Below are 24,363 nucleotides of genomic sequence, written 5' to 3' on the forward strand. Positions count from 1 at the left end.
AACACATATACATCCATTCTTGCGTCCAATATATCTGTTTTCCCTTTAAACACATGTTCCAGATAACCCCAAACTCGAATGTGCCGCAGACTAGGCTTGCTCCCAGTCCACAATACTGTAGGGGTCAAAGGTACTGACTTTGAAAGAACTAAATTTAGAACGTAATTTGCTGTTTCTAAGGCATGTCCCCAAAAGGACGAAGGCAAACTGGAATATCTCATCATTGATCTAACCATTTCCATAAGAGTCATATTTCTTCTTTCAGCTACACCATTTTGTCGTGGAGTTCCAGGTGCAGATAATTGAGAGGTAATTCCACATTATGATAAATAACTAATGAATTTCGCCGAGAGGTACTCCCCACCATGGTCAGATCATAGTGTCTTGATATATTTATTATGTTATTTTTCAGTCTTTGTCTTAAATTCTTTATAACTTTTCAAAACATTCAAACTTTCGACGCAACAAATAAATATATCCATATTTTGAGTAATCATCTGTGAAAGTCACAAAATACTCAAACCCACCTCTTGCTTGGACATTCATTGGACCACACAAATCAGAATGAATTAACTCTAATTTATCACTTGCTCGATTTCTTTTTGAGGAAAAATTTCGTTTTGTCATTTTTCCTTCTAAACAAGATTCACAAGTTGGTAGTGCCTCCACTTTTAATGAACTTAAAGGTACATCCTTAACCTACCTTGAAATTCAGTTTAGATTTATATGACCCAAATGCAAGTGCAATAAATATGTTTCACTCAATTCAGAAGAACATTTTCTCTTATTTGGTAAATCAATATAATTCAGTTCTTTAGGTTGTAACGGTTTCAGAATAGAGTCAACAATAAAAAGACCATTAATCAATATAGCCGAACAGAGATAACGTTTATTATGACTAATAACATATTTATCAATATCGTGAAAATTAATGTCATAACCATCTCTCATAGCGCTAGAAACCGAAATTAAATTCCTTCTAATGGAAGGTAAATATAACGTGTCCTTTAAAGCTACTACTCTATCACTACCAAACGAAATACTAATATTTTCTAATGCTAAAGCTGGGGCTGCCGAACCATCTGCTTGATAAATATTGTTTTTTTCTCTACTTAGTTGTCGCGTTACCTGAAACCCATGCAAATAAGTGCAGACATGATTAGTGGCTCCCGAATCTACACACTATGACATGGTAGAAACAACCGCTAAAAGAGTTTCAACGACAAGTAGCTGTAAACTACCTAGTTTATTATTCAGCTTGGCCAGATAAGCCGGACATTGCTTCTTATGATGACTAGGCTTCTTGCAGTGATAACACTTGCCCTTAGACTTTTTCATACCAGCAGTTGCGCCACCAATAGAGGGGTTTTGAGCCTTTTTCGTCTTCTGCCCGCCTCTCGGCTTAGAAGAAGAACCTACCTCAAAATTCAATGCCACAGGAGGAGCTTGTTGCTTGATAATAGTCTCTGTCGACTGCAGCTCATTCAGCAATTTCGCAAGTGACAAATCCATTATGTTCATGTTATAATTCAGGCAAAATGCTGAAAACTGTCAGTAGAGTCTGCAGGATCATTTCAACTTGCATATCCTTATCAATGTTAGCTCCAAGGACCTCCAGTTCATTCAGAAGACTCATCATCTTCAGAACATGGTCCCTAACAGATGAACCTTCAACCATTTTAGTATTCAGAAGAGCTTTCGTGGCAGTCTGCTTAGCCGCACGATTCTGATCTCCAAACATTTCTTTGAGATTTTCCAGAATGTCATAAGCAGACTCCATAGACTGATGCTGATGTTGCAAACATTTGATATAGATGTCAGAATGTAACACCGCGCCATCTCATCATCCTTAACCCATTTTTGGTAAGCTTTCTATTCATCATCCGTAGCATTATCTCCAGGTTTTTCTGGACACACCACTTCGAGCACAAATTTGTACTCTTAAGCAATTAGGCAATATTCAAGTTTCATCTCCAATCAACATAATTCGGACCCTCAAGTTTGTTTTGAGTAAGAATAAGAGTAAGGGTATTGAAAGAAGTCATTGTTAATCTAAGAGACCATTAAATAAATAGATCAAAATCAGTCATGTATTATTGAATATTAAAATTCAAAACACACTACCTACATATAATCCATGCGCCTTGAATAACAAATTTCGATGGGAAAAGAGCTATTCTTGCGATATACATATGTAATGACAGATTATTCACTCCATGAATTTAAACAGGCCATACTCAGATGGAGAGTAAACTTTTAATTTAAGTCAAGTGAATATCAACATTCAATATACTAGTCCCATTGAACCAACATGCATACTCAGATGGAGAGTAAATACAAGTAATCAACAACTAGTATAACCTAGTGATTATCTATAATGAGTTTATCCGATATGGAAGAAGACCTACGTCAACGTGTAAAAATATTATATCACCATAATTTAACCTTGGAGTCCATTGGAAACGACCCCTACCACCACTGGATTAAAAATAACTCAATTTGTTTTTAAAAAATTTTCAGAAAATTAAAAAAAACGTCCAATTTACCATGCTTATTGACCCACGAAAGAATCTCGCCTTTTAATAGCTCAAAATAAAAAATGACACACACAGCTAATAATAATTATATCAAGATTAAGAGTATAAGTACATTAAATGGACTAGAAAAATTATTTTATTAAGTTAGTATAAAATACTTAACTCTACTTGATTCGTTCAATACATACAAAATGTACTAGTACAAGTAGTCGGAATTAAACCATTTCCATAATCAAGATAAATTATATTTAATCTTTTGCTACAAACATTCCGATGGTTTGTCCAATTCCATCATTAGATTGTGAACATAAACTTTATGACTTATAAGAACCGATGATTTAATCTTCCGTGTATAAGCTAAACTTTATACACAAAATCATCAACTATATAAGCAATGGACACACCGATAAATACATGATCTATTAAAATAAAACTATATTGAATTGAATAAATGAATAAACAATTGTTCCATAAAGAATATTATAACAATACGCATGGTTTAAAGTATATCCTAACAGAAAGTAGCAGAAATGAGGATGTTGAGATGGATGTGCGCGCACACTAGGATGGATAAGATTAGGAATGAGGATATTCGGGAGAGGGTGGGTGTGGCTCCCGTGGATGACAAGATGCGGGAAGCGAGGTTTAGGTGGTTCGGGCACGTGCGGAGGAGGAGCTTAGATGCTCCGGTTAGGAGGTGTGAGCGCTTGGCTCTGGCATGTACGAGAAGAGATAGAGGCCGGCCTAAGAAGTACCTGGGCGAGGTGATCAGGTAGGACATGATGCAACTTCTGATTTCCGAGAACATAGCCCTTGATAGGAAGGTGTGGAGGTCGAGCATTAGGGTTGTAGGTTGGGGGATAGTCGAGCGTTTCTCCTCGCTGCGTCGGCTTGTCTGATAGTGTTTTGTCTAAGACTGCTAGCGCTTTTGTTGTGTTTCACATTTTTTGCCGTCTTTCATATTTTGGCCTTCCCATTTATTTGTTGTATACGATGCTGATACTGTTTTCTGGTTTCTGTTGTTGTTACGAATCTATTGTCTCTGAGCCGAGGGTCTTCCGGAAATAACCTCTCTATCCCTTCAGGGTAGGGGTAAGGTCTACGTATATTCTATCCTCCTCAGATCCCACTAGGGGAATTCTACTAAGTTATTGTTATCGTATGTTATGCCATGGATGAAGTACTATAAGTTTGTGCTAATGAAATGAGAATGAGAGAAATTGTCCTGCAATAGTTCACAACTATAAACAAGTTGTGATACTGTTAAAAAGTACTTTTAATCTGTTAAATTGTAACAATTGCTTTTTATTATTTAAAACCGAAAATTTAACACATTTAGGAAAGTTGATTTGCTGTGGCCTACTATCAAATCAAAGTCTAATTTTTTGGTTATTTTTGTAAAAAATATTAAAAAACGCATTTACATATACAATTCGGTATTACTCGGTCTGGGTATTTACGATTGATCTGCGATCTCATCTTAACATGTACTCCGTAACATTCTGCAATTACGGAAAGAACCCATATGTGTGCAGTAATTATCCAAGATAGGAATAAATTTCCCCATGGCCAAAATGGGGAATTCATCTTCGCCGATCGCTCCACGTCAACAACCGACGGGCAAATCCACCGACTACCTGAAAACCAAAGGGATATCCTCTACCTTCACCCTCACCCTCACTCATCGAATCTCTCAATTCCTCTCTTTACGCATCTAAACAAAACCTCTATATTATTTATTCAGCTGCGACTTTCATTTCTAACGTCACATAGATTCAGAGGAAGACAATTCAATGAGAGGGCGTGATCGGATCAATCAAATCCAAATCCTGCCGGATGAAATAATTATAGAGATTTTCCGGCAGCTGGAATCGAAATCAAGCCGCGACGCATGTGCACTCGTCTGCAAACGTTGGCTCCGTCTCGAGCGCCTCAGTCGTCTCACTTTACGAATTGGTGCTTCCGGCTGCCCCGACGCCCTTGTGAGGCTGCTCGCTCGCCGCTTCGTCAATGTCCGCAATGTATTTATTGATGAGAGACTGTCCATTTCTTTCCCGGTTCAACTTGTAAGCCTTTGATTTCACTTTTATCACTTTTTGATATATTCATCGATTAGCTTTAAATGCAACATCTAGAATTGGTACTTCGAGTGTAGCTCCGAAATTGACGGATGTTAGATGTGTATTGCATTCCAATGGGGAACATTAGAACATTAGCTTAAGATCACTGATTGTACCCTTTTATGATTGGAAAGTGTTTTTTTTTTTTTTTTTTTTGTCTGACAGCATTTTTCATTTCCGTTACTACTGTATGTTCCTTTCTTAATATAACTGGTGAAAAGACTAGGTTTTTGGTATTTGAGGATAGAATTTTAAGATCTGGCTCATGAATTTAAAGTTTAAATGCAAGTTGGGAAGTGGAGATCCCAATTTCTAATGTTAATCCTCATTTTCTCACATGAAATAAAATTAGATTAGATTATTGTAGCTAAATTATGGTGCTCCATACCAAGCTTTTGATGCTTGGTTCTGTGCGGACGCAAATGTTCTTTTAATCAATGAGACAGGATATTATATGCTAGATGGGCACCATCAAGGTGCGGAGTCAACATATGGCTTGACGCTCAAAAGGATGAAGCATATAGGACAGAATCGGCTAGGATCAAAAGAACAATGAGCTGTACAATGAATTCCTTCTGCCCAGGCTTCTTTATACCGAAAAAAGAGTTATCTGAGGCAAGGATATTTCAGTTCAGGAACTGGTTCTGGCAAGTTCTCAATGCATCTATAATTTCTCTCTTCAGCGAGAAGTGACTGGGCGTGTTGTTTGTGCCAATTTTCATTTAGCTAATAAGCCTGTCAGGGGACCATAGTCTACTGCTTATATCTAATTTTCCTGCTGTTTGTCCTTGCCACTGGACTTGATGCATGCTTGAACTGAACAGAGTTACCGATTCAATGTCAAAAAGAGAGAAACATAGATGAGAAATCCCACTGCATGACAATGAAATAAGAGGTGATCAACAAAAATTACTTCAGTGATGCACGTAAATATTTGTTACCCAGCCTTCTATCTTATGCAGATTGTCTATATCAATTGACAAAATTATAGAATAATGCACTCCATAAGTTGACCTTGCACTATTTTAGCCCAGTTACAAGTTTGCAAATGTGTAGCCAAATATCAATAAGATCTTTTCTTTTCTCATTCCCTCTAATTATAACAACCTCATTTATTCCTACCTACCCCTATTGTAGCTCTCTCCTCATTTTTTACCCATAAATATTTAATTTAATTAATGAAAAAGAATCATATGCAAACAAAACTGAAAAGAAAAATTAGTTCCCCATTCAGTCAACACTCATTCGTGCCTTCTTCCATAACCAATACTTCTCTGTTTTTTTTATTTTATTTTGTATATCTTCAGGTTTATACATACCTATCACAACTGCAAAACGCAAAAACAGACGCGAGAAACCTAAAATCTCATCTCCTTTAATGCTAATCTTGTTAAATTTCGATTATGATTTTGTGAGAAATTTGGAGTGGGTATTGTTTGAACTTATTAGAAATAGTCTAAGTAGGTTGTATACAAAGTTTGAAGTTATTTGCTGGAGATTTGGACTAGTTTTATACAAGAATTGCAAGTGAAAATCGTACAAAAATTTCGTCAGCGATGCATATACACTTTTGTACAATGTTATACACTTTTATACAAAGAGGTACAATATGTATATAGTTGTATAAAATTGTATAAAGATGTATAATCACAGAGTGAAAATATTCTTGATACACTATATATATAGGTGTATAAGAAGAATGAGAAGAAGTAGAAGAAGAAAATGCGAGAAATTCACCAATTACCTGTAAATAATGTATCAACCATGGATATAATAGTGTATAAGTTGTGTTTATACACTATTATATACTATTTATACAATATTATACATTATTATACAAATGAATCCTATCAATGGAGCTTCACGTGTTCTTCTTCTTCCTTGGGCATCTTCTGAAATTTAACTCAAATATAGCCTAAAGCTACTCCAAATCACTTGAAATTTAAGTTTTGAACTCATCTTGACGATTCCAATCAATTGAGACAACACCCATTCCAAACAACTAACAAATCGGAAAATTTAATTTCTGAAATTTAACTCAAATATAGCCTAAATCTACTCCAAATCACTTGAAATTTAAGTTTTGAACTCATCTTGATGATTCCAATCAATTGAGACAACACCCATTCCAAACAACTAACAAATCGGAAAACTCAATTTCTGAAATCGAATCTTCGAACCACTTGTAATGGTGACTTTTATTTTTCAAATCCTTAGTTAACCATTGAAATCCGGAAAAGAATTGAAGGAGAATAACAATAGTAGAGAAATTTTGTGGTGCAAAGGCTGACATGGGAAGGAGAAGAAGAACGAAGAAAAAAGGGAAACGAAGAAATAAGGGGTGGGCTAACTGGTGAAAATTAATTTTCAGATTATGTACAACCTGGGCTATACTGAGTAAGGGCTTCAAACATGGGCCATTTTTTGATAGGTTGTTGGGCCAAGTGACAAGGGATGTAATTCTCCCATATCAATTTCCCCCCAAATCCAGCAATTGGAATGAAGATATTGCCCCAAGCAATTGAATATTGCAATGAAATGTGTTAAAGTGGAGCGAAATGAAATGGCCAATGACGGTTCATATAATCAATCCCGACTAGCTTGAGATTTGAGGCATCGTTGTTGTTGTTACAACTTTATTCTTTCATACAGATCTCCAAAAGGATGTAGAGCTATCAGTCCTGTTAATGAAAAGTTGTAGAAGATCAAATTTCTGGTTCAGAGAATATAAACGGCAGAAATAAAAAATCCACTGTGTAAACTTTTTGACTACCGCATATTCCATGAAATAAAAGACAATTAAAAATATTTAAATGAAACAAAAAAGAAAGAAGGTAAAATGATTGCCCGACACAGAAAATTTGACCTTCGAGTCATTTGTATTTTCTGTGTAACTCACCCGTATTTCAGTTATTTAATGGGACAAAAAGATAGTTTCTTGGCTTTACTGCTATAGGGGTAAAATTTAGTTATTTTCATGTGATAAAATAGTTTTGTGACTTTACTGGTAAGGTAAAGATCAGTGACCATACGTGAAATTAACTTCTAAGTGAAGATGTGTATTAACTTCTAATTGAATATGTGTATCTCATTGTCGTGTGTACTTGATATCATTGACAGGGAGTATTAAATTGCTAATGATTTTACTAGCAAGCAGAGTGCTGTGTATCTTGAGACAAGCTCCTAGTATCTCCTGTTCGGCACTTGTTAGGATATTTTCCAGATGGTGTTAGACATTGTGTTACTGCAGATATTTTTTGCGCTTCAGTACCTGGAAGCTACATTCATCTTGAATGCCGAACTTACTGTTTGTTTTGTACACCCGTTGCAGGGAAGAAGACGTGGCACTGATCATTCTGTGATTTCATCTCTCAGCATCCACTCCCTGGCTGAAACAAATGGCTCGGAAGACAACGAAACTGAATCTTACTGTTTATCAGATGCTGGGTTGACTGCTGTTGCTGCTGGCTTTACTAAGCTTGAAAACCTGAGCTTAGTATGGTGTTCTAATGTGACACATGTGGGGCTGAGGTCTATAGCTGAGAGGTGCATGTCCTTGAAGTCTTTGGATTTACAGGTAAATATCCGGTCTTTTAGAACTTTGGTTTCTTCACATGTTCAATCTGTTGATCTGTTTCAAGCTGTATTGGGATCGAATGATATGATGTGCGTGATGGATCAAAGGTCTTAGAAGCTTTCGTTTCCTGTTCCTTTTAAAGGGCTGTTATGTTGGAGATCAAGGTTTAGCAGCTGTTGGGGAGTTCTCCAGGCAACTTGAAGATTTGAATTTGCGATTCTGTGAAGGCCTAACTGATGCAGGCTTGATTAAATTGGTTGCTGGTTGTGGTAAAACATTGAAATCGATCAGTCTGGCTGCCTGTGCAAAAGTAACTGACACCTCCTTGGAAACTGTCGGATCTCATTGTAAATCTCTGGAGTCCTTGTCACTAGACTCAGAGTTTATCCATGACAAAGGTGTACTTGCTGTTGCCCAAGGATGCCGTCAGTTGAGGTTTCTGAAGCTACAATGCATCAATGTTACAGATGATGCTCTGCAAGGTGTTGGCACTTGCTGCTTGTCGTTGGAGTTGTTGGCTCTTTACAGTTTCCAAATATTTACGGACAGGTTAGTTGTTTATTCTATATTATCTTTTCTATTTGGATTTATTTATTTTTACTTATCAGCAACTGAAATATCTAAAAGTTTACAAGCTAGAGTATTCTCCTGATCATAATTTCTATTTTCATGTAAGCTTTTGTACTGTATATCTGCATTCGAGGCCCTAAAAAATAATTTCTTTTTAACTGTTGGCTTTTCTGTTGGTCAGATGTATGCAATCTAAATATCTAATTACATTTGAAACTCTGTAACTTGGATGAAATTATGTGCGCGCATGTCTATCTTTTTTGTGGCAATACTTGCTAGGGGAGATTTGACAGAGTATGTGTTAGAGGGATGAGAGGTTTTCACAATCTGACCTATATCTTTCTGTGTATTCCTTCAGGAGTCTGTGTGCTATTGGTAAAGGCTGCAAACAGTTAAAGTCTCTTACCTTGAATGATTGTACTTTCTTAAGTGACAAAGGCTTGGAGGCGGTTGCAGTTGGTTGCTCCAGGCTCACGCATCTTGAAGTTAATGGCTGCCACAATATAGGAACATATGGACTGGAGTCTATTGCAAGATCTTGCACGTACACTTTTTGCCTAGTGCTTTATTTTGAATTTCTTTAAACCTTAGTGTTGAATGTTAGCTATTTAGAGGGGGGAAAAGACCTAATGTTGAGTGTTTGTTTGCCTTATCTTTGTTCACTGAATTCAAGATAGATTCTTGTAACCTTTGTGTTTCTCTAAGGTCATGTTTGCAGTGCATTGCTGAATAAGTGTGTTTATCATGAAAAACACTTCTTTGAGTATTTGGTAAATGTTTAGAAAGTACACTTAGAAGTTTTGAAAAAATAAGCACTTTAGATGGAGCTAAAAATGGTGCTTATGGACCTACTTTTGCACCTAAAATGTAGGCGCTATTTTAATAGAAAATTTGCTGTAATATCAAATAGAAATGCAATATTCTTGCTTGAGTTTAATTCTGTAAATTAAACGAAAAAGTGCTTCATAGAACAGTTATAGCAGATCAATTATGGAGTGCTTAAATAAGATTTTGAGTGTCATTTTCTTTAACAGTATTTAGGAAATTATTTTCTACATAAGTTGTTATCCCAGATTAGACCAAATTGATTTCAGTCATTCCAAAATGCTATAATCATATTATTCTATCTCCATCCGAATAGTTACCTCATAGGGTGTATATTCTTCCGAACTTCAAGGGATGGTTTCATCCATGTTTACAGCTAGGTTCTGAATCTCTTGACTTGGAGAATTGATGCTGAAAGAAAATTCATTCCACCCCCTTCAAACTGGCTTACAGTATGTGGGCAGTAAAAAAATTTTGTTCATACATGGTTGGCAGATTTTTCACTGTCTTTAATGAGCTTCTGTCTTTTTTTCATTGTAGAATGTCTTTCTTTTCCATCACTTTTTTCTTTAATATGAAGATACAAAATTAATCTATTATGACTAGAATAGTGTTGAATTGTGGTTGATTGGTTCTGCAGATTGACCGATCACTGCTGTTTGCATTGTGCTTGACGCATCTTATTATTAAACCTTATGAAATTCATGAGTCTCATTCATTACTTGACCTATAGTTTCTACCTCTTAAAATTCTGGCATGGCCCTATTTTGAGTTCTTTTTTCTTATTTTTTATAAGTGAGAAGGTCCTAATTTGAGTTTTGGCTTTGCAACTAGGCATCTCTCTGAGTTGGCCTTGCTGTACTGTCAAAGAATTGGTAATTTCGCATTGTCCGAGATCGGAAGAGGGTGCAAGTTCTTGCAAGCTTTGCATTTGGTAGATTGTGCGAGTATTGGGGATGAAGCCATATGTTCTATAGCTAGAGGATGCTGTAACCTCAAAAGGCTCCACATCCGTCGATGCTATGAGGTACTTTAATCATCTCGCTTCCTTCATTATTTCCTCTTAGATAGGGTTTCTCTTCTTGCTCTTTAGTCTTGTTTAAATCACAAGATACCTTTACATATGTATTGTTGCATATTGCTGGAGGCATATATTCTTTTAATCAGTAAACATTAAAAGATTTCATTGATAATCAGCACCAAGATGGTGCTGCACATGTACACTGGGGACCCAGAAACAAGATCAGAATCTTCTTAATTAATTACATCAGCAGACGAAACAAGAGCATTCCTCCAGGCCTAAAGGGTAATATGAATTGAACATATCAGATTCAGATTTTTGTTAGTTGACATGTTTCTGCTGCGCCTGTAGATTTGTTGACTGGTTTAAACTGGTCCTTAATGTTTTGTTCTCCCTTTCGTTTTAGTTGGCGAAGATAGACAACTGTTACTCACTAATATTCTTGCAAGTATCTCAATGCTTTTGAAGCATTGGGCTTACTGCTTAATGAATGTAAAATAGTATCCAATTCTGAGTTTGGAGTTGAATCTGGAAGCTATCCTTTTCTTCTGTTCCCTTGGTATTGTTTTCAAATATTTTAATGCTTGTAATTGATCCATTAGCTGGTGAATCTTTTAGACAGGCTTTTTAATTATATTTTTTTGGAGAACCACTTTAGCTGTGGAATGAGGTTTCCTGTAGAGGCATGTGCACTATTAGTATCCGATGTGGAAAGCGGTTTTTCTTTTCAGCAGCTGTTTATCGTCCCTATAAAGATAGTGAAATCTGGCTTATGCAGTATCCTTTGCACTTGATGCCCAGAACTCAATTATTTTGTTTGATAATACTGGTCTTTTCATCTGATTTGATAGGTTGGAAATAAGGGAATTATAGCTGTTGGTGAGAACTGTAAATTTCTTACAGACCTTAGCCTTCGGTTCTGTGATAGGTATGTCAGTTTTTCTTTCTCAACTAACGTTGCCTTAGTTTTAATTTGTTTCTCAATCAAGTGTTCTGCTGATAAAATTGGGGACAATCTCTCCATTGCTTGCATTACTTTCTTCTTCTATTGTGATATAAATCTGTGCTTGAATGCTCTTTGAAATGAGCACTTATCCTTTTGGACATGGTAATGTTTGTATTGATGACTCTGGTGCTGCAAGAGGTTGCTTGTCCATTGAAGATGAAGTTTGTCTAGGCACAATTTTCATCTTCTTTTAATGCTTCCTGGCCCTGGGTCCCTTGGAAATGTTCCACATTGCGAGGTTCAACAAATAACTATATTTATATTTAGTTGGTCCTTGCCTTCACAACTTCTTTTTCATTAATGTTCACCAGTTATATTCTTCTACAGCAGAGAGTTTAAACTGCTTTTCGATCAAAGGCTCGCCACTTAACTACCTGATTACTGATGTTTTGGCTCAAATAAGTCATTAACCTCTATTTGATTACCAGAGTTGGGGATGAAGCACTTGTGGCTATTGCTGAAGGTTGCTCTCTGCATCATTTGAATGTAAGTGGCTGCCACCAAATTGGGGATGCTGGAATAATAGCCATAGCAAGAGGATGCCCTGAACTTAGTTACTTGGATGTGAGTGTTCTCCAGGTATGTCCACTATACTTCTATAGAGTGGGATAAACAATGGATGTGATGCAAAGATCATATGTGTATGTTTAACATGTCTAGGTTCATTTGTCAACTATATAAATTGATTCAAGGTGATTAGGTAACAAAAATTATATTAAAACTGCTTAATTGGTATAGCCTAAGTTGGTTGCTTACTTACGAGTACCACCAGTTGATAAGTGGATTAGGAATCTGTATTGATTAGCTCCCACACTGAACACACGCACATATTGCTTCCTTAAATAAGATGTTTGAAGGAGCAAAAAATTGTTGTTAATCTTCACTCAGCACAGGACACTAACTTACCAAATTTCGACAGGATTTGGGGGATATGGCCATGGTGGAGCTAGGTGAAGGATGTCCTTTGTTGAGGGATATTGTGCTGTCCCACTGTCGTCGAATAACAGATGTAGGTTTAAGTCATCTTGTGAACAAGTGTACCTTGCTGGAAACTTGTCACATGGTCTATTGCCCCGGAATTACTGCTGCTGGAGTAGCCACGGTGATCACAAGCTGCTCAAATATGAAGAAAGTTCTTGTTGAGAAATGGAAAGTGAGCCCAAGGACCAAAAGGAGAGCAGGATCCATTATCTCCTATCTCTGTGTTGATCTGTAGATCTCTTTACACTTGTTACTACTCTACTTCTTGCAGCCCCAATCAACAGCAGCAGGGTTAAAGCAGACTATCCCTGTGAATAGCCAGTTTAAGGTACAAATTGCCCTGACACACAGAAGGCGCCTAATGTCGTGACAATTTGTCTTTTACTTTCTCATGTATGTTTTTTCAGTGTTTTCTTTTTCCAAATCTCACAGGAATGTGTTTGTTGATTGACTTATTGTAGAATCCGTCTCTTGTTATTTTATTTGCTTATTCTATTCAAGGTATGGGGTGGGTGTGCGGCTTGTTCCCTTCAGATGTGTAGGATAAAATGGTCAAGGCAGCCATGCTTGTGCTATGCTTTTTCAAGGGTATGCTGCTGCCAAAGCCCATTTTTGTCTTATGGGTCTTTCTGGCATTCGCATAGATGAAGTGCAGAGGTGCAGTACTGAATGCATAATGTAGATGTTGCTTTGTAGTGGAAGAAGCTGATATGGGAGCACATTCTGAAACAACTCTTCCATGTTTCGACGGTAGATTTCTGTTCTGTTCTGTTCGAAGCAGCTCTAGAATTGAATTTGGCAGAGATTGGACCACGACGTGCAATTCTTTTATGATCGTGTGTATTCATGTAAGAGTCACAAGGTATGCAATTCTTTTAGAGGAAAAGGTTACAAAAAAAAAATGCAGTTAGAACCATAGATGTTACATGAATCTCTACCAAATGAACAACTTGAAAGGAGTATGGTTTTCTGGAAAAAGTTCCTTTTTACATGTAATTTGTCAAAGGATTTTATATCATGTATTTGCTAGCGTAAAGAATTTTTAAACTAACAATTTGTGCCAACACGTGGTACGTCTGTTTCCATCTTTCCAGATGACTGTTTTTTCTTTTTTTGGTGTAATTAGCCCTGAAGTGATTGAATTATGAAGTATAAAGTATTTAATAGTCAAGAGTACATAAATTAAATCATTGGGAATTTGAATAACTTTCTCTTATTTTCACTTGCACACTTAAACATAATCACATTTCACATTGCATAGCATACCTTAGTGTTGGAAATAGTCTTAGGATGAAAATCCTCAATAGAGTCGTGCCGAAGCTTTGGAAGGCAAATGAAGAACTTACGAAGTGAGATAGAGTCCATTGAAATTTAAAAAACCAAAATTTCACTTGTACAAAAGCATGACGTACTCCATGAATAATTTGGGTGGGCATGTCAAGTTTCTTGGCCAAGAATAAGCAAACACCAACTAGTATAAGTTTTTCTTGTTTCTGCTATTAACCTTTGTAGAATATAAACTTAAACAAGAGGCCCACTTGAACCGATTTATTTAACGATAATCACTTGTGCAACAAGCCGAATATAATAACAAATAACTGGCTATTTCTTGGAATTTTTTAATTGAAGCGTGACATTTTATGACATCGCTACATGCGTTTACCTAACATTTTCGTATCTTTTCGGCCAAAAAGAAAAACAATAAAGACTCTCCGTATTGCGCCTAACCATAAATAGTCGATTAATTAGTCAATGTTAATACCATTTTTAATACTAGTCTCTCCCCATGTATGCCCAGTCATATAATACACGGTTTTATAAAACAATATCAACATATTAGAATGAAGCTTTTATTAAATAATTATACATAAAAGAATAATGTATAAACGATTAATGTGATTCACTGTATTGTGACTTGTTTGTCGAGTCTATTACTCAAATGGTCACTCAACTATTTCAAATTATCTCCTAAAGTCACTTTTCTTTCGTTTCGTTTGTAACAACAAAGTCACTGAACTATGCCCTATTGCACTCAGAAGCTCACTCAACTAGGTTTTTTAAATTTTGGATTGCCAAATACCTATATTACCCTCTAAATTATAAATATTTGTCTTCTTTTTATTTTAATTTTAACTTTTTAATTATCTGAACCTATTAAATCCAAGGAGAAAGATCTTTAATATTGTAATATTGTTTTCTACTTTCGTCACCGTTATAATTTGTTTTACATAACCATCAACCGTAATCTTGATGCAAGAAGAATATCATGCTCGTCTTTATTTATAAATAATGTTTGTGATGTTTACATTAAACCTATGGTATGAATCCTATATATGAACATTTACCAAGTTATTAGATCATATTTATAAGAAAAGCATGTCTATTGTGAAAAAAATCTTAAAAGCTACCTGCACAAACTTTAAATGTTTGTTCCAAGCAAAAATCAATCTTTGCCAACAGCCGATTAACTTAAGCGAAATAGTAACTTCATTACCGAGTAAAACCTCCCAATACCATCTGGTGACAAGATAATTATATGCATATGATGTTAGTACGTACACTATCGTCCAACTTTTGAATAATTAAATGTCTACTACAATAATCATCATAGTACAAATAATAACGATATTAGAACAACAACAACAACAACAAAAAAAATTCTAGAAATTAACATCACAACGATACCTCTACTTCATAACCTTCAGATTTTGCTTGTTCTGTAGCCCAGACCAAATTCAACCGATCAGTAAAATAGTTTTGTAAAGGACCAAAGTGCATTATAAACATAAAATGCAAGCAAATCATCAAATCACTTCATTTTGACTAAAATTAGCATCATTTTTTATTTATTTGATTCCCCTCCCCTTTGATCCTTCTTTGTTGGAAGTATTGCTCTTTTGGTGACTCAAACCCACGACCCTGGGGTGTAGGTGGGAGGTGCTGACCATCTAAGCAACCCCTCTTGTCAAATTAGCATCATTGAGTAACCAAACACAAACTGTTATGAACTTATTAGAAGAGAACATGCTAAGAAATCAAGACGAAAAGTAAAAAGATAAAAGGAAAATTATCAGTATCATGAACATTGAATTGAAGATACATAGATAGGCGTAGGACACGATTGATGAATACACAGGGACAAAGAAATCATGTACTGTTTTCGATGAGGTTCACTGGAGTTTAAGTGTTTGGTATGGTGATTGTTTATGGAATAAGCCAAGGATTTGGTGGAGCTTTTTCCCGCATAAATACAGAGTACTGTATGAAGAATATGAAAAATGCACCCATCTGAATCTTAGTTTTATTCAAGTATAACTTCAATTATATTTTTACTCGGTAAATTAAGATGCATTAATAAACATGAGAAGAGTTATATGAAGAGATAGGTGTTGTTACTGTTAAACGAAGGCAAATGGCACTTACACAGTTGGAATACAATTAAACACAGTATTGACATCATAAAATATGAATATGTTTCTGATTCACTTGATTCCTCATCCAAATAACTGAACCATGAACCAACAGATACATCCTCATTAGCATACTTGTGCAGAACGTGCATAAGATGATTAGATCTCAAGATTAGCAAACAGCATTCACACAAAAAAGAAACACAATCCATGTGTATTGGAGAAATCAAATTTTTACTACTTCGCACAGATATGTAAATGTCTAAGCTAAGTCATATGGGCAATATATTTTTAAAGAGAAGGAAACTAAACGGTGCAACTCTTCGGGAGCAAACAACGGTTGTCGCTTACTCTATTGTGGATATGTGGTCTCAGAATTCTAACTTTCATGCATATGAAGTAGATTGGAACATTATAATAAAGACCGTATACATACTAACAACATAAACCGGGCACCTAAATGACACGTGCTAATTTCAGATCTTGCTCTTTCACATTAAAATAACTCTACTTATGTTTCGAGTCTTGTATATTCATAGCAATATGATTGATTTTTAAAGGAATGAAACTAAAAGGTGCAACTCTTCGAGAGCGACCAACAACTGACGTGAATTCTTTCACTATCGGTATGATTCCATTGCGGTAGGTTTTTTTGGACAAGCATGATATTTTGGTTATTTAGAAGGATATTTAGGTAATTTAACTTTTAGCTCTTGAGGTTCCCACTTTTATAATAATATAAATATAGATAGATATGGAGTTCAACAAATTGACAAGCAATTAGACTCTCCTTATCACTAACCATAACTCAGATTTGGTCAAAAAGTACTGAAGAGCAAAATGGTGAAATTCTTTTAAGAAGCTCAGCAGAAAACACTGTAAGAAAAATGGAAATTTGTGGACATGCAAATCACCTTAAAACTTACTAATCTGGATTTGTTTAAGGAAAGGATGATCATTATTTTCTCTGCAATTAGAATGTAATAACCTCAAGCATGCATTAAGCACTAATTAGAATAAGCATGTTTAAGAGTTCCAAGATGTCGGCAATTATGCTATACAAGAGATCAGAATGATTTGAGTGTAAGGTTGAACCAGACATCGAGAGATTTGCGTCTGCTTTGTGGGAGGGCTCGAGGAGATATACATTGATGAACAGTCATGTGACTATAGAGAAAAATAACATTTTTAAGTACTACTTACACAGTAATAATACTGAATAATTAATTCATATATGAAAATATATTGTTCACGTAGAGTATGATGTGTTTTCCTGTGGGGACAGTAACAGAGGCTGCCGGGGCAGCGTAGAGTTCCAACATTATATTTCAAACAACAATAATAGATAGTAGTACTTACTCCCTCCGATCCAAAATAAGTGATTTTTTGGCCTTTTTCTTGTGGTCCAAAATAAGTGATTTTTTCAGATTTCAAGAATGAATTAATTGTTTTTTTCCTACATTGTCCTTGGAGTAAATAGTGTTGGAATATGTGTTGAGAGTGTTTATGTGAAATAGTAAAGGTTAATATGGTCAATTCCATTGCTAATTAATGCTAAAAGGTGGATTTCTTAATATGTGTGAAAACATCCAAAAAAATCACTTATTTTGGACCGGAGGAAGTACTTGAAAGGTCCTAACATGTCTTTGCTTGCTTTCCGATTATTCTTCCACGTTTCTAACAATCATAGCTATTGTTATAAGTAAAGAATATTGGCTCTAATTTTAATAATCTGTAAAGTGCATAGTTCAAACTTCAAAGTTCATACCCTATAGAGTATGTACAGTATATGAAAGCAACTTCCTAGCGAAATGAGGAGAAGCTAGGATTTGAATTTGATTGGCTCAAAATTTTAGTTCTTATAAGTTGTTAAATTCTATATTAATAAATTATACTTGTTCTATAATTTTCTTTACAATGAATATAGATTTTGGATCAAAGTTCGATCGAATATCGGAGCGAGCGAGGAGAAGTGTAAGAGATTGGGCAGCCAGGGGATCAGTTGTATTTTGGAGACTAATAGCTTGTTTGATCAAGCTTTTAAAATCAAATTATTTTGAAATGTGCTTTTCTTAAAAGTGCTTTTCAAAAAAATACTTTTGGTATGAAACAGTTTGTGTTTAGCTAATTAATTTAAAAAAGAGCAGTAATTAGTGTGTGTCCAAGCTTTTAAAAAGTACTTTTGAGTGTATTTTTCTCACAAATGCTTTTCGATAAAATGCTTCTGAGGAAAAACTAGTACTTTTTTCTGCTTCTACTTAGAAGTACTTTTTTTTCCTTCTAAAAGTTTAGCCAAACACCTTTATTTTAGAAAAAAAAATAAAAAAATTTCACCAAACAGGCTATAAGATTGAAAGCGAACCGTGAACTAATCTTATTTGCCCATGCCAATGCAAAGAGTGGTGGGCACCACACATTTGCACAAAATTTGCGCGCATGGAACAGTTGTACTCATAAAATGCTGATGCTTGCTCCTTATACTAGTGCTCAAATATCAAATTGACCCAATAGCTATATTTTTATAATATTATGTCAAATATATGTTGTGCATACGTATTATACATTGAGATGTGGATATTTGCGCGTGCAAGCATGTAACTACATCTGGCGGCTAAAAGTCACATCGTAACCCCCTCTCTAAACTTATGTAATTGTCTCCCTATCCATTAAACATATGGCCCCAACCCCCAAAATAGTGAATATGCTGCTCCTTGTCAAAGGTAATCTTCAAGAAACTTTGAATTAAGGTTCCCCCTTTGGTGGGGTCTTTTAGTGTCTTCGGGTTAAGACACAATATGTTAGATGATGTTCCATTATACTTGGTACCATGTACAGTGGTTGTCGGATTAGACAATTTCATTTAATCCCCCTTTTAGTGGGTCCTGATCATGGCTTTGGAAGTTATCATTTTGGTGTGTTAAGAGAAAATTGAAAAACATATTAGAGTTAACCCAAATAGCTGCCCCGCTAATCTCTTGAACTAAAAATAGACGGTAAATATAAAATGTGTATAATTCATGTATAATATTTGTATAATTATGTATAATCATTGTATAATATATGTATACCAATTAAAAAAAGTAAACATTAAATCTGACCGGCTATTTGTGTAACAATCCCAAAAACATACTCAACACTTTTACCATACAAAATGGGGTCTGGAGTGAGTCCAGATGCGGATTTTAGGATTTAAATTTTATGCGGTAAATATTATTGTACTCATTGTATTTTTAAAGTATGAGTTCATATATTCCTTTCAATTTCACTAAACGTTTACACTCCGTCTAAAAAATTATGGGTTTAATTGAACCCACCCCTATAATGCTACATCCACCATTAGGTGTGGTTATACCTTTTGATGTGAAAGTTTTGATGAGTTGGTTTTGATACTTTTCAAGAAAGATATGGATTTCGCTTCACTTTATTAAATTCCTTCTTCTCCTCTTGTACATGTCCTACTTATGAAGTTGGGCATACTTGACCATCACTTATCACATATTTAGCAATTGCATTCTCAACTAGCTCAGATAAGTACAGATCATACTGATAAACTCTAGTTAATGTCCAATTGAAAGGAAACCACTTAAGTAGATTAGCTGAGTATTTCGATTTGGCAAGAATGGATCCATGGATAAGTTCTTATTTTACCTAGAAGCTATTGAAAATTAATTTGTTAAACAAAGAATTTGAAACATAAGAATTTACTGTTTGAGCATAAATAACCAACCTAACTAAGCTCATTATATATGTTTACCCTTAAAATGAGTAATAATTGAATTTATACGCGATTTAAAGGATACATGATTTAATTCAACACGAATGATCTAAGAATAGCAAATAATGAATTGAAGGAAAACAAAACGATCAAACCAAACGCGATGGATGATTAAGCGTGGCTTTACGATGAACACTGCAAGTTGGTCCCGATTAAGCCCTCGAAATAGGCTCGGTTGCAGTTAAATAAATAAGCAGTTGAAGAACACTTTGACCAGTAATTAGAGAACAAAAATTGACTTTATTGCTTTGATATGCATGCCAACAGTGGTCCTTAAAATAAAAAGTTCTCCTCTTTATATAGTAGGGGATTTTCAATCCTAGTACAAGTCTAAATAACGTAAAAATCTTTTTCTTCTGGTAAACTATAATAGGCCATTGATACTGGGCGAGATTAGCGCCGTAATATCCAGTTAAGGGCGGATATTTCGGCCCCTCGTTTGTCTTTTCCAAATGTCTTTCTCTAATCTCGGTCCTTTATTTTGTTCGAACTCGATTCTTCCCACATTTGGCCGTGTCCGGTTCTTGGCGCATCGTTCATCCTCCCCGGGCTCTGATCTGTGGGAGCCCTCGGCTTTACCCGAGGTCATATCGGATTGCGCTGTCCATCCGTTCTTTTACCAGGAAATCGTGGGTAACTTTATCCCCTATTTTACCCGTACACAGATAGTCCCCTTACTTTTCCGAGAGCAGATTTATAGGAACGACGAGAAGTGATTAACTGATCACGGTTCCTTCTTCCGTATGCCGCAGGCGAGTTAACAAGTCAGCGAAATGTCCCATCAGTCGCGTTGTTCTGACCTCGGACACATGTCAGCCGCCGGTTGACCATCCTTGGTGGGCATCGAATGCGGAACATCACGCATTCATTATTTCCCTCCCATAAAGATCCGGTTTCCTTTTTCACTTTTTACTTTTCGTTTCGAACCTTCTTTAAGTTACCCTCGAATTTTTTACTTGTTCACCATTCCCTCAAAATCTTCACAAATTGTTCTTCACATATTCATTTCTTCATCTTCAATGTTCAAATCTTCATATTTCGCCTTTAAATCTTCAAGCTAGACCTTCAAATCTTCATATTCCCAGATAAAGATGGCAAAAACCTCAAAATCGGTGCCTCAAAATACTGCTCCTTCAACCTCTACCCTGACCGCAGATACCGAAGCAACCCTTCCAGTAGCAGCCCCAGAACCTCCTCTTAAAATTTTTATCCCCGAAGGCTGCTCCATAGATAACGACTTTAAGGTCGAAAAAGCCTCCAAACAAAGAGATCGAGATGAGGAGGCGTAGAGGTATATCTGCTCCATCACCGAAGACACACTCCCAATGGTCCGGGAGGATTGCAAGTAGGAAGGCAAGGAAGTAGTCAGCCCCGGTCTTGATGAGGACATCACAACGCATGTGGAGGGGCACTTAAGCGTTTATACGTACCCTTTCACGCTTGGCCCGATGGACACAATGGTCCTCGACTTTTGTAAGAGGTACGAGGTCTGCCTTGGGCCAATCCATCCGTCCTTTTGGAGGATTGTGACCCTCCTCTGCCATTTTCCAATAACACGGAGGAGCCTCGGCTAACGATCGACCATGTGTTCCTTGTCTACAACCCCCAAACTTTTGAGGGAGGTTAATCAAGCTTGCCCGACGGGCAAAGAAGGCTCCATTCTCGAGCATCAACGAGGACAAGGACCGAGGATAGCAGGGGAGGTTTGTTCAGATAAAGATGGAAGATCTCATTCCCTCTGAGTTCCTGTCGTTCCCTGAGAAGTGGAATTCAACACGTAAGTTCATGCCCTTTAAAGTTGTCAAAATGACCCTTTGAATTTACTTCTCTTTCTCATCACCCATCTTTCCTGATATGTTGCTGTTGCACGAGTCCCTAATACAGTCCCCCATTTCAGGGAGTGGGTTGAGTGTATCTGCAAACAATTGACATACTCCGAGCGCGAGTGGCACAAACTTTCTAAAGGAAAATGGGAGGCTCGCTCCCATGGTGAGTGCCATTCTTTTCCTGATTGAATTTCCTTTTTATTTTATCGTCATCTCGTCTAAGTCCATTTTTCTTTTCACAGGTTTGCCCAAGACAGCCGAGCTTCGGGCAATTACCGAGGCCGTGGCCTCGTCCTTATCTGCAAAACCCTCTGCTTCGGTACAACCTACTACTGAGTCTGTTGCGAAGAAAGAGGAGAAAACTAGAAAGAAGAAAAGGTACCCAGACCCCTCGGACACTCCCGTCGAGGCCAAGAAAAAGAGGATCGTGGTCAGGGTCAGAAAGAGTACCGAGAAAAGTACTCAGGCCAAGGTCCCGAACCCTGATTATCTCTACCGGCTCAGGGACTACCCCGAAGATGATGACATGGAGTTTGTCCACGAGCCGACTGACGCTGCACTAGAGCTGGAAGCGTCGGAGGGGGGTGGCTGTAAGGATGAACCCTCTTCAGCTGGGAGCCCGAGGAAGAGCCTGTGGCCACTGCCCCTCGAGAAGATACTCCGGTTCCGAGAGAAGCTACCGATTTCAATGATGTCTTGGAGTCACCATCTCACACGGAGCTTCTTTTCGATGAGGCTTAGGCCGTTAAGAAAAGCCGACCGAGGCATCACGGGCCGCTGATGAAGCCCTCAATTTGTTTTTCGAAGGTGTCGATGTCGGCGTGCTGGAAGACTACTCCGGTTTTGGCGGGCCGAGTTGGATCCCAAAGCTTGTGAAGCAGTTCCCCGCCCCAACTGCGGATCATGACTATAAAAAGACGGTCATGTTTACAGTACCGAGAGATACCAAAATGCTATTCGGGCCGGTCGGTGTGGCCAGTTACCTTCGTTCCTTGGTAACCGAAGAGGACCAAGTGAAGATGAACGAGATGGACACGCCGAGCCTCTTCAACGAGGCACAACAGGCGCTGAACAAGGTATATATTATTTTTCTCATATCTTTAAAGAGTTCATTTGCCTTAGCAGATTTTAACGATTTTCCTCCTTTTTATGCCTCAGGCCTCGGTGCTTCATCATGACTAGATCTTCCATCGGTCTCAGATGGAGGTGAGTCACCTTGAGTTCGAGCTCAAGGAGCAGGTCCCGAAAAAGGACATGTACAAAGCTCTTTGTGAACAAAAAGATGGGGTCCTCAGGGACCACTCCATCCTCCAAGCCGAGCTGGAAGGAGCTCAAAAGGAGGCCTCAAAGGTGAAACAGGAACATGCCTTCTGGTTGAAAAGGTAAGAGTTTTTGAGATTAATAACGAGAGGTTAAGCGCAAATGCTAACGCCGCAACCTCGCAGGTCCAAGCAAAGATAGACCTGATCGACCATCTTAGGGCCGAGATGGATGAGGTCAAAGCCTCACTCGAGTAGTTGAGGAGCAAAATAGATATCCTGGCCTGGAACGGGATGCCACCAAAGAGGATTTGGCATTGACCAAAGATCAGCTCCGGTGATGAGGGAAAAACAAGGTGAGAGAAAAATAAGGCATTGTCCATTCCTTGAACTGGTGTAATGTCACTTGCAATGCGTGTTTGATTTCAGACTGTGACCTCCTTTTCTGTTTGATCGGGTGGAATTTTGGATCCAAACTGAATTAGTGAGTTGTCACCTCTGGTGGGATCCCTATCATATCTAAGTGGGACCAGGCAAAATGATCAGCGTTAGCTTTAAGGAAATCAATAAGTTTTTTCCTGAGCTTGGGGCTTAACCCCGTGCCCAATTATACCTTTATGTTCGGTAGATACTCGATCAGTATGACCTGCTCCAATTCATCGATTGTTGATTTCGTGGCATCGCTATCATCGGGTGCTATGAAGGATCTCGGGACCCCGGAATCATCTTCCTCGTTCATTGAGTGGTCTCTCCGTTTCTCTGGCCTGGTCGAGGTCGGGACCGGTGATTTCTAGTTGGTGCCTTTCTCTTCGACCAGTTCCCCACCTTTTGATGTTTTGATCGCAGACACCGTGATCACCTCCTCAACAGCGAACATCTTCTTTGCTGCCGGTTGTTCTCCGTAGATTGTTTTGATTTCGCTTGGGGTGGGAAATTTCAATGCCTAATACGAGATCGAAGGCACCGCTCTCATGCTATAGACTTATGGTCTCCCAAACAAGGCATTGTATATCATATCCCCCTCAATTACATAAAAATTTTTTTCCTGGGTGGTCCCCACAATGTTCACTGGTAGGGTTATTTCGCCTTTCATTGTTTCGCATGCCATGTTGAACCCGTTTAATACTCGTACTGCTGGTAAGATTTGGTCCAATAACCCTAGTTGTTCTATGACTCTCCATCGGATGATGTTGGCCGAGCTACCTAGATCAATCAACACACGCTTAACTTGAGATTTATTGATAAGTACGGATATTACCAGTACATCGTTGTGAGGTTGAATGATGCCCTCGGTGTCCTCGTCGCTGAACGAGATTGACCCCACTGGGACGTAGTCCCGAGTACCTTTCTCCCTTGTGATAGAAACTTTGGTGCGCTTAATCATCAGCCCTTGTGGGACATCTACTCCCCCAATGATCATGTTAATCACGTGTTGAAGTTCTTCGTGCTCAGTTTG

General features: G+C 37.4%; 1 protein-coding gene across 2 annotated transcripts; it reads left to right on the plus strand.

Moving 5' to 3' along the window:
- The first annotated feature begins 3,996 nt into the window (after positions 1-3,996).
- LOC109243885 (F-box/LRR-repeat protein 4) lies at positions 3,997-13,813 on the plus strand. 2 transcript variants are annotated; one of them, XR_002070636.1, is made up of 9 exons: positions 3,997-4,603; positions 7,989-8,234; positions 8,377-8,783; positions 9,163-9,348; positions 10,464-10,656; positions 11,502-11,578; positions 12,085-12,235; positions 12,576-12,965; positions 13,139-13,813. XR_002070636.1 is itself a non-coding variant. In XM_019410896.1 (8 exons), exons 1-8 carry the CDS (start codon positions 4,331-4,333, stop codon positions 12,870-12,872), a joined length of 1,830 nt encoding a protein of 609 aa, XP_019266441.1. In that variant the 5' UTR covers positions 3,997-4,330; the 3' UTR covers positions 12,873-13,730. The 2 variants fall into 2 exon arrangements, 1 of the variants encoding a protein (XP_019266441.1); XM_019410896.1 differs by having other exon boundaries at positions 12,576-13,730.
- Positions 13,814-24,363: the final 10,550 nt, after the last annotated feature.

Source organism: Nicotiana attenuata, unplaced genomic scaffold (assembly GCF_001879085.1).
Source record: "Nicotiana attenuata strain UT unplaced genomic scaffold, NIATTr2, whole genome shotgun sequence".
In the NCBI taxonomy this organism is placed as follows: Eukaryota; Viridiplantae; Streptophyta; class Magnoliopsida; order Solanales; family Solanaceae; genus Nicotiana; species Nicotiana attenuata.